General features: G+C 46.5%; 2 protein-coding genes and 1 non-coding gene across 4 annotated transcripts; 2 read left to right on the top strand and 1 right to left on the bottom strand.

Moving 5' to 3' along the window:
- Window positions 1–5: 5 nt before the first annotated feature.
- On the bottom strand, window positions 6–76 carry LOC142185773 (small nucleolar RNA SNORD24). Its single transcript, XR_012711949.1, has one exon. It is a non-coding gene; the product is annotated as a small nucleolar RNA SNORD24 (small nucleolar RNA).
- Window positions 77–1,096: 1,020 nt separating this feature from the next.
- Window positions 1,097–5,834, top strand: MED22 (mediator complex subunit 22). 2 transcript variants are annotated; one of them, XM_075258942.1, is made up of 5 exons: window positions 1,097–1,132; window positions 1,228–1,356; window positions 1,438–1,518; window positions 3,917–4,125; window positions 5,283–5,834. In XM_075258942.1, exons 2-5 carry the CDS (start codon window positions 1,234–1,236, stop codon window positions 5,464–5,466), a joined length of 597 nt encoding a protein of 198 aa, XP_075115043.1. In that variant the 5' UTR covers window positions 1,097–1,132; window positions 1,228–1,233; the 3' UTR covers window positions 5,467–5,834. The 2 variants fall into 2 exon arrangements, with proteins under 2 accessions (XP_075115043.1, XP_075115044.1); XM_075258943.1 differs by having other exon boundaries at window positions 3,917–5,419.
- A 3,531-nt stretch (window positions 5,835–9,365) lies between these two features.
- Window positions 9,366–11,636, top strand: SURF6 (surfeit 6). The gene is made up of 5 exons (XM_075260261.1): window positions 9,366–9,493; window positions 9,940–10,045; window positions 10,125–10,256; window positions 10,496–10,575; window positions 10,662–11,636. The coding sequence occupies exons 2-5, from the start codon at window positions 9,952–9,954 to the stop codon at window positions 11,340–11,342; spliced, it is 987 nt and encodes a 328-aa protein (XP_075116362.1). The 5' UTR covers window positions 9,366–9,493; window positions 9,940–9,951; the 3' UTR covers window positions 11,343–11,636.
- Window positions 11,637–12,495: the final 859 nt, after the last annotated feature.

The following is a 12,495-nucleotide window of genomic DNA, read 5'->3' as shown; positions in this document are numbered from 1 at the left end:
GGACGAGCATCAGCGATCTTGGTGGTCAAGGCTAATCATGAAGTCAGATAGCAAATATTCAGTCACATCATCTGCTCGTCTTAAATCAACACCGACCCACCGGGACCGCACCGGCCATCACCCACCGGCACCGCACCGGCCATCACCCACCGGCACCGCACCGGCCATCACCCACCGGCACCGCACCGGCCATCACCCACCGGGACGGGCAAACTGCCTCTATACCACCCCAGGACCAGGTCAGTAGAGACCCCACCAGATACCAGGATAGTGCCCACCACCTCCACCCCCAGGTCAGTACAGTGCCAGGCAATAGGTGAGGAGGTGCAAACACACCGGCACATTCTAGAGCCCGTCAGCACCAGGACATACCACCATACAGGAGCCAGCAGATTATACCAGCGGAGAGCCAATCACCCCCCGGGCTCCATGCACCGATAACTCTCCACAACTCCCGGCCTCCTCTCCGGCTCATAGGCAGCGCAGAGTAGACAAGACCCGGAGCGGGCCCGCGCAGACAGGAGCCCGGGGCCATCACCCGCCTCGGCGCAGGAACATGCGGGGACAAACGGCCCCAACGCCGCGCTCAGCATCTACAGGCCGGGGAGAAGCCTGAACCCCAAGGCGGTAGGAAAAACCAGCGGAGCCCAGAAACCAAAAATATCCCCGGGGCCAGAGCCGGCCAACTGCTGCGGTGATACTGCGGGGGTCAGCGGGGCACAGAGAGGCCGCGCACCGGAGGATGGAGTCAGATAGGACCAGCAGCAGAAGCTGCAGCGCTCACTCACCATGGTGGACGGGGGCAGAGAAAGGAAGAAGGAGGCATTGTGGGTAATATTTGTATACGCTCCGAAAGCTCGCGACACCCGAGACAGGAAACGGGATTTACTGTGTGCAAAGCGAGCAGCGCCACCTGGAGGCTCCGACTGGTACTAACTATAGAGTCCAGAGCGAGCAGCGCCCTCTGGAGGCTCCCAGCGTTTATAATAACCGGTTTCCTGGTCACGTGGGGAAATGATAGACGTTTGTTGCATCCAATCAGACATTAGCAGGGGCAAGTTGCAGCCAATCACTGCGGCTCTTTAGCTTTCGGTGAGTGAGGAGGCGGAGCCCCGGGAAGTGACTGGCGCCGGTGAGAGCTGTGTACGGGGAGGGGGCGCGGGGGCAGCTACGGGGGATGTGACTGGATTTTGCCCGGACTGAATGGCTCTTCTACTTCCCTTCTAGTCAGTCATGGCGCAGCAGCGAGTGTTACCTCAGAGCAAGGAGACATTGCTGCAGTCCTACAATAAGAGACTAAAGGACGACGTCAAATCCATCATGGACAACTTCACCGAGATCATCAAAACCGCCAGGGTTAGTGGTAGTGTGTGGCGCTGCGGCCGCGCTGCTGCTGCTCCGGTTGGGTCCACCATTAATGGGTTTCCTTTTGTTTAGATTGAAGAAGAACATCAAGTGAGTCGCTCCACGCAGGGGGAACAGGACAACTACGAGATGCACGTGCGCGCCGCCAATATAGTGAGTGCAGAGCCGCCGCCATATCCGTCACCTCCATAATCAGCATGTACAAGGGGGAAATCTAATTGGAGCCTACAAAGGGCGACTCTTGATGGACGTCGTTATCCTTCATGATTCGATCATGACGTATCGGCACATCTCTAAGACGAGCCGTTCCTGTAGGGGGCCCCGTCATTGGGGTAGATATAATGCAGTCTTCACACTTGTGCCCTGACCTGTCCGCCATGATACCGCCTAAATCCCCAGATATACGGCACAGGGACGACTTGCCGCCAGTCAGTTTATAAATCCATTCATGTCAATGGGATTGTAAAGTAACCGCCAGATACAGTCGGACGTGCAGGACTTTGTGTCGCGGCGGAGAGGCTGCACACTGTTTGCTTACACAATCCTATTGACATGAATGGGTTTTTACACTTGACTGTCAGCGAGCCGTCCCTGTGCAGTGTTTCTGGGGATTTAGGTGCAATCACGGCTCAAGGCACAAGTGTGAACGCGGCGACTTTCAGCCGCCATTATAATTATCTTACTAACAATGTCTTTTTCAGTTCTTGCTACATTTTCTACCTTTATCATATGTTGATGTAGCAATTGCTTTACGGCTCACGACGTTCATGAACTTAATAACAGATCTTACTGATGGTGTGTATATATATATATATATATATATATATATAATCTCCCATCGTGTGCGTGCACAGTGATAGCACGGGCTGAGCCCCTGACAGTAGTATGGACATGTGCTCGCTTATATTGCACTAGCTGTGCTATTAAGTCCATGGTTGCGCACATTGCACGGACGCTTCTATTTCTGGATTTTGGCAGGTAATGACCCGCAATCCCTTATTGTCTATATCCATCACCCGACATCAATTTCATTGGCTAAGGAAGGGTTTGAGAACCAAAGTAATCAGGTCAGTCCTGTATAAGGACTAAAATTGTGAGCTGCGGCATCTTATACAAGGTTCACACCTGTGTTTGGGTTTTCATCTGGGGGTCTCTGGAAGAAAAAACCAAAGCGGTTACCTGTGGACTCCATAGACTATAATGGGATCTGCCGGATTTCTGCTGAAAAGGGTGACAAATACAGAGAGAAAAGCAATGATTGCAGAACTTTTCTCTCTGCATTTTTCAAGTGGAATGAGGAACAGAATTCCCCAGCAGGTGCAGGTGTGAACGTAGCCTTATCCCATAGCCCTGATGATACCTGTTTGGGGGTGAAACATGTTTGGGGCGTGATAGCTGTTGGTCTTTTTACGTTCAGCACTGTGACTCCGTGTTAGAGAGTCATTTTGTAACCCTGTGGTGATACTGCAGAACACCTCCGGTTATGTTAGGACATTCAGGATTTCATTCGTAGCCTATGGCTTTTGGCCATTTTTAGGGTTGATAACACACATTGTCAGTCACTGTCCCATATAGGGCTCACAATGTACACTGCTCAGAAAACTACAGGGCCCCCCCAATAACACCTCCTGGATCTGGAGGAATGAAATCTTCGCATTATTTGTTCTGTACAAAGCTGAATGTGATGACAGCAAAATCCCACAAAAATCATGAATGGAAATCCCATTTATTAACCAATGGAGGCCTGGATTAGGATTCCCCCCCTCCCACTACAGGCTGATCCAAGTGTGATGTAATGTCCATATAACCTGTCAGTATGAGGCTGAGTAGTGAGTGTGGCCTCCACGGGCCTGTATGACCTCCCTACAACGCCTGGGCATGCTCCTGATGAGGTTGTGGATGGTCTCCTGAGGGATCTCCTCGCAGACCTGGACTAAAGCATCTGACAACTCCTGGACAGTCTGTGGATGGAGCGAGTCATGATGTCCCAGATGTGCCCCATCGGATTCAGGTCTGGGGAACGGGCAGGCCAGTCCATAGCTTCAATGCCTTCATCTTGCTGGAACTGCTGACACACTCCAGCCACATGAGGTCTGGCATTGTCCTGCATTAGGAGGAACCCAGGGCCAACCACACCAGCATATGGTCTCACAAGGGGTCTGAGGATCTCATCTCGGTACCTAATGGCAGTCAGGCTACCTCTGGCGAGCACATGGAGGGCTGTGCGGCCCCAAACCATTACTGACCCACTGCTGGTCATACTGAAGGATGTTGCAGACAGCGGATCTGTGGAGACCATCCACAACCTCACCTCAACCTTTGGGGTGTGGGATGAATCCCATGCAGCTGATACAACCACAGGGATTGCAGAACTCTCCAGTTTCCTGTGCCTAGTGTAGCAGTTTGGGGTCACTTGTGGATTGCAGTGTCACCCTATTGTCTTCTCATTATGCTGAGATGTGTTCTAGTGTAAGTGTGATCTTTGTTCACGTGATGGATGTCCCAACCAAACTGGCGATATCTGACTGATTGTGTCCCCCATGTTTTCCAGGTTCGGGCCGGAGAGTCTCTCATGAGGCTGGTGTCAGATTTAAAGCAGTATCTTATCTTGAATGACTTCCCCTCAGTGAACGAGGCCATTAACCAGCGTAACCAGCAGCTCCGTGCCTTGCAGGATGAGTGCGACAAGAAGCTGATCTCGCTGCGAGACGAAATTGCTATAGACCTCTATGAACTTGAAGAGGAATATTACTCCTCCAGGTATAAATAGGCTGTGGTCGGACCGTGTCTGGAGGCTAACGTTTGTGCCTTTATCTCCTGGCAGGGAAGGGGTTAACCCTTTGCGCCACGTCCAGGTTTGCAGCAGGGAGGTTTATAACTCTGAGCTCGGTTTCCATTGTCATCTTGTAGGTGACTGATTTTTATATTTCATCGCTTTCTTATGATTGGATTTAGCAAGTAGCAAACTATTGTTCTCAGTTATCAGCCAGTTCTCGCATTCATATCCTTGTATACGTTCAGGGGTGAACTTGTCATTTTGAGGCTCTCATAAAATTGTTAGGCCATTAGCCATCGCGTTCCCTGGTCCCCACACAGTATCTTGTCCCCTTTTGTGGCCCCACTCAGTAACACATTAGGTCGCCCCCTACTCGCCAGTCCCTGCTCCTTTTCAGTGTCCAGACATGGGGTATTGTGAAGGTGGGCCGGATAGGAGCGGGAATTGGTGAGTAAGTATCAGTCAGTAATCCCCCTACTGCTGCGCGGCCTCCTCATCATTTTGGGTCCCTATAAATTGGATGAGTTTTCTTCACAGCTGCCTACCTGTAGGGTTAGTGTCGGGGTTCCTGCGGTTCGGGTTCCTCCTGACGATATCGTTGCCTGTTCCATCGCTTTTCTTTATGTTGCAGGTCAAACAACTCAGTGTAAAAACAATAAAGTGATTTGTGCATTAACCCTTCATAGTTGTGCAGTCACCATGGGTGGGGGCTGGAGGTCCTGATGGTGAATCTGTATTTAGCCCACGGTATCTAAGCCACCCATTGCCTTCTATGCTGTGTATGCCACAGATGTGAAGTGTTGGTCCAGGCGAGCCCTGGCAGTATCTGGCTCATATGTCTGCCGCAGCTCTAGCCTTCTTCCTGCTCATTGTTGTCTTGTCTCTTCCTGTCACTCCTCCTCTGCTGCATTGTGTGCGGGTGCAGCATGTTCCTAGTGTAGATATAGGGTGGGTGCTGGCCCTGTATATACTGTCCTGACTGTCCCTGCTCCTCATATATCTCATTTGTACATGATGATTTGCTGCTCTTGAGGTCTTAACGCTTTGCTTCTGTCTTGCTTTTCTCTCTTACTTTCTCGCCATCTTCTTCTTGCTGGCCGGACGTTGTCTCCTGCTTTACCTGTTGTGTTGTAAGCTACAGTGTGTGTGAGCCGAGCGATCTCCCGCTGTGTGAAGCATACTGGATCAGAGACAGTCTTGACTCCTCACCTCAGGATTCCTCCTCGCCGATGTCGGTAACACCTGAGAACTCTTCCATCCCCACTCAGATCCATGCGTCGCCACACGTGAATGGACATGGAGTGGGCATGTCTGAGCACACCTGAGAGTACGGACTGCATGTAGCCCAGGTCATTTACACTTGGGCCTGTTCCTTTAAGGCTTAAAGGGCCAGTGTGATTATCATCAGCAGAGACCTCTATGGGTTAAGCTGAGGACTTGGGATTTGAGGCCTGATTTTAGTTGCCCCTGAAGTGTGTTGGCCTGGAGGCAAGTGCAGAATCTATTACTAGTCAGACTAAGTGCAAGCTGTAGTGGCAACAACCTCCAGCACACGCATGAGAGGACTGGGGGGAGGGGGGTGTCTTCCATCAGTCTTATCCCCTTTCCACAACTCTGTCCATGTGACATCTTATATCCCTGTAGAAGATGGAGGCGATTCCACCCGTCTTGTAACCCTGAAATAAAAGCTTTTGTCTTGTTTTTTTTGTCACTTTTGTGTCTTCAATGGCGTTCTGTTCCTTTTCTGAGAAGTCGTCACCATCACGCTCTGTAGGGGCTGAATACATTAAAGGGGGCTCAGGCCTAGTAACTGATGACTTATCCTGTAGGACTGGGCATCAATTAAAGATGGGGGGGGGGGGGGTCGAAGACCCCAGACCCTGCTGATTGGCTATTGAAGAGATTGCAATGTTCAGGTGCAATCTGGGGCTATTTCACAAAAATCCAAGTGCGGTGCTGTACTTTATATAGGGTCGGTCCCTGGTTTTACAGTTCAGTCCATGAATGTCACATGACCTGTGAAGAGGAAGCAGTGGTGCTGATCTGTAGGGTTCCCTGGAGCGACACCTGGACACCTGCAGAACAAAGAGAGAGACCCCACTCACTATTGCAGTGTTTAGGATTGTGCAAGGAAACATGGTGAAGTATTAAAGTATGTCACACCTGTATACACTGTATATAGTCACAAGGCTCACAGATGGTATACAGCACACTGTGTACACCATGTTCTGTAGATGTCACCACCTGTATATACTGTATATAGTCACAAGGCTCACAGATGGTATACAGCGCACTGTATACACCATGTTCTGTAGATGTCACCACCTGTATACACTGTATGTAGTCACAAGGCTCACAGATGGTATACAGCGCACTGTATACACCATGTTCTGTAGATGTCACCACCTGTATACACTGTATATAGTCACAAGGCTCACAGATGGTATACAGCACACTGTGTACACCATGTTCTGTAGATGTCACCACCTGTATATACTGTATATAGTCACAAGGCTCACAGATGGTATACAGCACACTGTATACACCATGTTCTGTAGATCTCACACCTGTATACACTGTATATAGTCACAAGGCTCACAGATGGTAAACAGCGCACTGTATACGAGGGTCATTCCATAGCAAGTGATCCAAATAGGAATATTTTTTTTACCTGACGTCTTTGGATTTTTTTTATTTTTTATGAAGTACAACTTAAGTTAATTACAAATAAAAAGTTTCGAATTTTTTTCTTCATCAGTTAATTTTTTATAGACTTCTAAAGTTTTGAAAAAGTGTGAATTTTGGCCTGGTATGGCTTTACATTTTTTAACATATCTTGGGCTAGAATTAAGATAAATAGGTGGGAGAGGCATCATTTTTCTCAGAGCGATACAGGCTTTCATTTGATATGTCACAAGATGATGTTTCTTTATATTCTGTTTTAGAGAAATCAAATTCAAAATTTTGATGCGCAATTGTGAAAAAAAACGTATGTTTTAAAATTGTGAAAAAATGCATTTGTGTTACTTGTGTTCTTGGTTATATTTGTACAGGTTTTCATCTTGGGACCAAATTGGGATCAATTTTTTTTTTTTTTTAAGCCTTGAATCATCTGATTTTATGTTTTTGTGAGCTTCTTCCTTTTTTCTTTTCAAATTACAACTTGCTGAATTCAACATTTATATGCAACAATAAAAAACATAAAAAACAAATACTGTAAGTGCCAGAACAAATACATCTTATCATCAGAACACAGCTTGTTCAGCATTTTCAACCTGAATGCATTGAACAAACCGAAAGAAAAAAGCTGCTCATATCCTCAAGTGCGATTTTCTAAATAGTCTCATCCGAATTATATGTTAACAAGAGTACAAGAACCAATATTTATAACACCTATTTCTACATGTAACAATTGTTTTTTATTATATCACTAAACATGTAATTTATTAAAAAGATAGTCCAGTAGATAAATCCTCATTCTATAAAATATGAACTAATCAAACAATTAATAGGACATTTTTAAACTACTGGCCTTTTATCATCAACATAATAAAATGATACAGTGATATCTAAAAATCATGGATTATTTGGTAATTATATGTTGCACACCTAATGAGTTGACACTGGTGTGGTTGGGGGGGGGGGGGGGGTTATATTCTTTATTAACATTCATCTGTAATAATAAGGGACATGCATCAAACATGAAGATTGGAACCTCCCTTCTTGTGGTTATCTGAGGTGCACTACAATAAGTGTCCTACCAGAAACACACCTCTGAGAGAGATGGTCCCACTCTAGTGTCATATTACAGGACCTGTATACTGCTAGTCTGACACTAGGTAACATTAAAATTTTGTGAGGTGGCTCATTCTCTGTACATATCTCACATATAGACCCCACACTTTTAGACCACAGGCTTAACAGATCTGAATTGAAGATTTTCAGAATGACACTGTAATAGTTATATTTTAAAATATTATCCCATCGCGATCCCAACTTGAATTTTGGTACAGATGTGGCTAAGGGCCTAGCAGGCCCATGTGCATTTTTTTAAAATTTTTAAATAAAACGTTTTTTTCGGAAATGCGTTTTAAAATTTTGCGTTTGCGTTCACATGGGTAAAATATTAACAAAGATACTCTTGTGACATATTTAGTGAAAGGCTGTATAGTTCTGAGTAGAATGGCGTTTATTTTGTTTCTCTATCTTTTTTCTAGCCTAAGTTATGAGGAGAAATGTAAAGGCAGGCAACACAGAAATTCGCACTTTTTCTGAACTTTGAAAATCAATTAAAAATCAAAAAAAAATTCTAGAATTTTTTTTTTCTTCACATTTTGCATTCTCTGACACACTATTACCAAATAACAAAATCTCAAAAGAATTAAAAATATAGAGGGAAAAATCATTGGTTCACTTGACACGGAATGACCCACACCATGTTCTGTAGATCTCACACCTGTATACACTGTATGTAGTCACAAGGCTCACAGATGGTATACAGCACACTGTATACACCATGTTCTGTAGATCTCACACCTGTATACACTGTATGTAGTCACAAGGCTCACAGATGGTATACAGCGCACTGTATACACCATGTTCTGTAGATGTCACACCTGTATACACTGTATATAGTCACAAGGCTCACAGGTGGTATACAGCGCACTGTATACACCATGTTCTGCAGATGTCACCACCTGTATACACTGTATGTAGTCACAAGGCTCACAGGTGGTATACAGCGCACTGTATACACCATGTTCTGCAGATGTCACCACCTGTATACACTGTATGTAGTCACAAGGCTCACAGATGGTATACAGCGCACTGTATACACCATGTTCTGTAGATGTCACCACCTGTATACACTGTATGTAGTCACAAGGCTCACAGGTGATATACAGTGTAATATAGGGGTACTATTTATTGGAGGAGCATTATATACAGTATTTTTTTTTTTTTTTTACATAGCACTGTACAGGAGGAGCCCGATATACGTTATATATAGCATATACAAGCAGCAGTATACATATACAAGGTGCAGTACACATTGTATAAACGGGGGGGGGGGCAGTATATAGTATATACAGGGACAGTGCACACAGTATATACATGGGCAGTACACATTGTATACACTGAGTTGCCGGTTGCTGAGCTCCTCCCCCTCTCTCTCGCATTCCCGTCATGCTCCGCTTTCTATCACGTGCCTGTACATAATCGAGTGACGAGTGAGCATGCTCTGTGTACAGGATGTAATGAAGAGGCTTCGGATGAATGGTTTCTATGTGCGGCTAGTTAGGTCTGAGGCTCCATGTGTTACCTGTATGGGGAGAAGCTCGTGTTGAACCTAAAGTAAGTCCTGCGTGCACCCCTAACCCTTCACCTCCCAGTGCCCCCCTAACCTTTCACCTCCCACCCTTCCAGTGACCCCCCCATCCACCTTCCATTTAACCCTTCTCTTCCCAGTGCCTCCTAACCCTTCACCTCCCAGTGCTCCCCCTAACCCTTCACCTCCCATCTAACCCTTCACCTCCCACCTAAGCCTTCCCTTCCAGTGACCCCCCCATCCACCTTCCATTTAACCCTTCACTTCCCAGTGCCTCCTAACCCTTCATCTCCCATCTAACCCTTCGCCCCTCAGTGCCTCCCTCCAACCCTTCACCTCCCAGTGCCCCCCCACACACACACTTCACCTCTAACCCCTCACCTCCTGGTGTTCCCCCAACTTCACCTCCCCTCTAATTCTTCACCTCTCGGCCCCCTCTCTAATCCTTTCCCCTGATGTTTGGTTTATCTAGTTTCAGGGGTTGATGGCATCTTTGGCGAGTAAAGACTCGTATCTGCAGAGCCTGGGTAGAAAGGTTTGTGCGCAGCCGAGCAAAGGAATACTAAAACGTAAACCAGGTGAGTGTGCTGTTATTCCTCCTCAGGCGTCCATCTTTCATCCAGCAGTCCACTTTACTCGCTGTGTTTCTTCCTCCAGACTCCAGAAGCCAAAATGAAAGTGAGCCCAGCGGCTCCAAGAAGAAGAGGAAGAGGAAACCATGGTCAGAGCGAGGTGCTCAGGGAACCGGCCACAAGCCACCACTGGTAATCCCAGCACCACAGAGGACAGGTAACTGGTGTAGAATGGTGACTGTGGGGAGGAGGGCAGCGCCCATGTGCCAAATCTTCCACCGGTCTGGGATCGTCTCATTTCATACAGTAGAGTTACTATGGGTGGAACTCCATTATATATGGCAGGGTAGAGAGTGAGCCCCATAATATATGGGAGGAGGGGGGTGAACTGTGTTATATATGAGGTGGAGGTTCCCATTCTTTTTAGCTCATCGCCCTCTTGTGTTACTTTTACAGAGTCGGCTATGAGCTCTTTCTCCACTGTTGACTTACTAAGGACACGTCTGCATGAGAAGATCGAGGCGTCTCGGGGTCAGGTGAGATAAGTCCGGAACTTTTAAGTAAAGTGTAAGTGAGTGAGGGGCCAAGGCTAATGAATGCTTCTTTTTTCTTCTGGACTCAGGTTTCCAACAAATCTCTCTCCACCGAAGAGATCGAGAAAAGGCGACAAAAGAGGAAACAAGAGCGAGAACGGAAAAAGAGGAAAAGGAAGGAGCTGAAGATGAAGGCCACAGAAGAGATACCCGAAGTGGAAACCTCCTCAGAGGAGACGAGAACAGAGAATCTGACAAAGGACACAGCTCAGTCTCTGCTAGTCTTCAATAAGGTGGAGGTCCACGATGAACCTCTTAATAAGGTCATGAAGAAGAAAGAGAAGAAGAAAAGTGTGAAGGGCAATATAACACCCATGACGGGAAAGAACTACAAACAGCTGCTGAGCCGCCTGGATGCCCGGAAGAGCAAACTGGAGGCACTGAGGGTCAAAGACCAAGAGAAAGCCAAGGACTTTGAGAACAAGATAAAATGGACTAATGTGCTGTACAAAGCTGAGGGTCTGAAGATCAAAGATGACGAAGTGATGCTGAAAGCCGCTCTGAAGAGGAAGGAGAAGCAGAAGGAGCAGAGGAAGAGGCGCTGGGACAAGAGACTACAGAATACAGCCGAGAAGATGCAGCAGAGACAAGACAAGAGGAGCCGGAATATCAAGAAGAAGAAGATGGCCAAATTAGAGAAGAAGAAGAACAGGGCTCGTAAGCGTGGCCGTGTCATGCCTGAGGATTTGGCCAAAGCCAATGTGAAGTGAAGCAAAAGTTAGGGTGAGTGACTGTATCCAGAAGAATAACATTTTGCTTATGAGTACCAAAAATCTTCTGGGGGTAGATCAGGAGGACGGGTCACATTGGTGACTTTGTTCTGAGGATTTGGTTGGCTGTTTGTCTTATGGTCCTCAGGTGTCATTGTTCAGTCTGATCGAGCCATCAGCGTTGTCTGGTTGATGGAATCTAGAAAGGCAAATACTGGATGCTTGTACATGAGAAATGCTGACGCCATTTTAGAGGCAGGAAGACGTGTCTCATGGAAGAGATGTCTTCTGTAGAGCAGATGAATAAATAAAATGACTCGCTCTTTCTTTGTAAAGTGTCTTTCTTACAATATCCAGGCCGCAGATGAAAACAGAAGTAATGTATGGATTAGTTTTACCTCTTCGGTGGTTCTTGATGGTCGGCCTGTCTTCCGCTTGGTCAGCCATGGTCTAATCCTGCACAAGTTGCGATTTTCTATGAGAAGGAAGAAGATGAAATGGTTTGTCCCACAAAGGACGTTGTATTACCTACAGTATCTAAATGTCTGGTTACTCATCAAAAACTAGAAAGGGAACCACAAGCTTATTACTGCAGAAGTGAACAGCGAAGCTTGAAAGTTTGTGAACCTTTCCTGTTCTAAATGTTTGCCTAATTTTGATCTAAAGCTACATCAGGTTTTCACACAAATCGTAAAAGTAGATAGAGACACAAATCCAAGGAATGAGTAAAACAAGTCAGACCTGGTGATTCATAGAGGAAAATGATCTAATATCCTATATCCCAGGGGTCGGTAACCTTCGGCTCTCCAGCTGTTGTAAAACTACATCTCCCAGCATGCAATACTGACTCTGCAGTTCTTGGAGCTCCCATGGAAGTGACCGGAGCATGATGGGAGTTGGAGTTTCACAGCAGCTGGAGAGCTGAAGGTTTGCGACCCTCTTTACCCTCTTTTCTTATTCTAACCGTCTCCATCCATCCCTCTAGCTGAGATGTCCAGACACATTTGTATTGTGCATATGTAGAGCTGAAGCATTTACCAGATTGGGGGGGGGTGTCACGTCACATGGCTGTGGTTATAGTTTTATATAATTAAAATGACATACATGCCATATGGTAATATAGAGGTTAAAAAAAACATGCACGGTTCCGAAG

Source organism: Leptodactylus fuscus, chromosome 11, assembly GCF_031893055.1.
Source record: "Leptodactylus fuscus isolate aLepFus1 chromosome 11, aLepFus1.hap2, whole genome shotgun sequence".
Classification (NCBI taxonomy): Eukaryota; Metazoa; Chordata; class Amphibia; order Anura; family Leptodactylidae; genus Leptodactylus; species Leptodactylus fuscus.
The sequence above is the reverse complement of the archived record's forward strand: the minus strand, read 5'-3'. Positions and strand labels throughout refer to the sequence as shown.

What these genes read in the sequence shown, in the direction of transcription:
- SURF6 (XM_075260261.1), top strand. Translation starts at nt 9,952, where the DNA reads ATGGCATCTTTGGCGAGTAAAGACTCGTATCTGCAGAGCCTGGGTAGA. An exon ending in CCCAGCACCACAGAGGACAG is followed by an intron (nt 10,257 to 10,495) that starts GTAACTGGTGTA and finishes TTACTTTTACAG; the next exon opens with AGTCGGCTATGAGCTCTTTC. An exon ending in TCGAGGCGTCTCGGGGTCAG is followed by an intron (nt 10,576 to 10,661) that starts GTGAGATAAGTC and finishes TTCTGGACTCAG; the next exon opens with GTTTCCAACAAATCTCTCTC.
- MED22 (XM_075258942.1), top strand. Translation starts at nt 1,234, where the DNA reads ATGGCGCAGCAGCGAGTGTTACCTCAGAGCAAGGAGACATTGCTGCAG. An exon ending in ACGTGCGCGCCGCCAATATA is followed by an intron (nt 1,519 to 3,916) that starts GTGAGTGCAGAG and finishes CATGTTTTCCAG; the next exon opens with GTTCGGGCCGGAGAGTCTCT. An exon ending in GAGGAATATTACTCCTCCAG is followed by an intron (nt 4,126 to 5,282) that starts GTATAAATAGGC and finishes TGTAAGCTACAG; the next exon opens with TGTGTGTGAGCCGAGCGATC.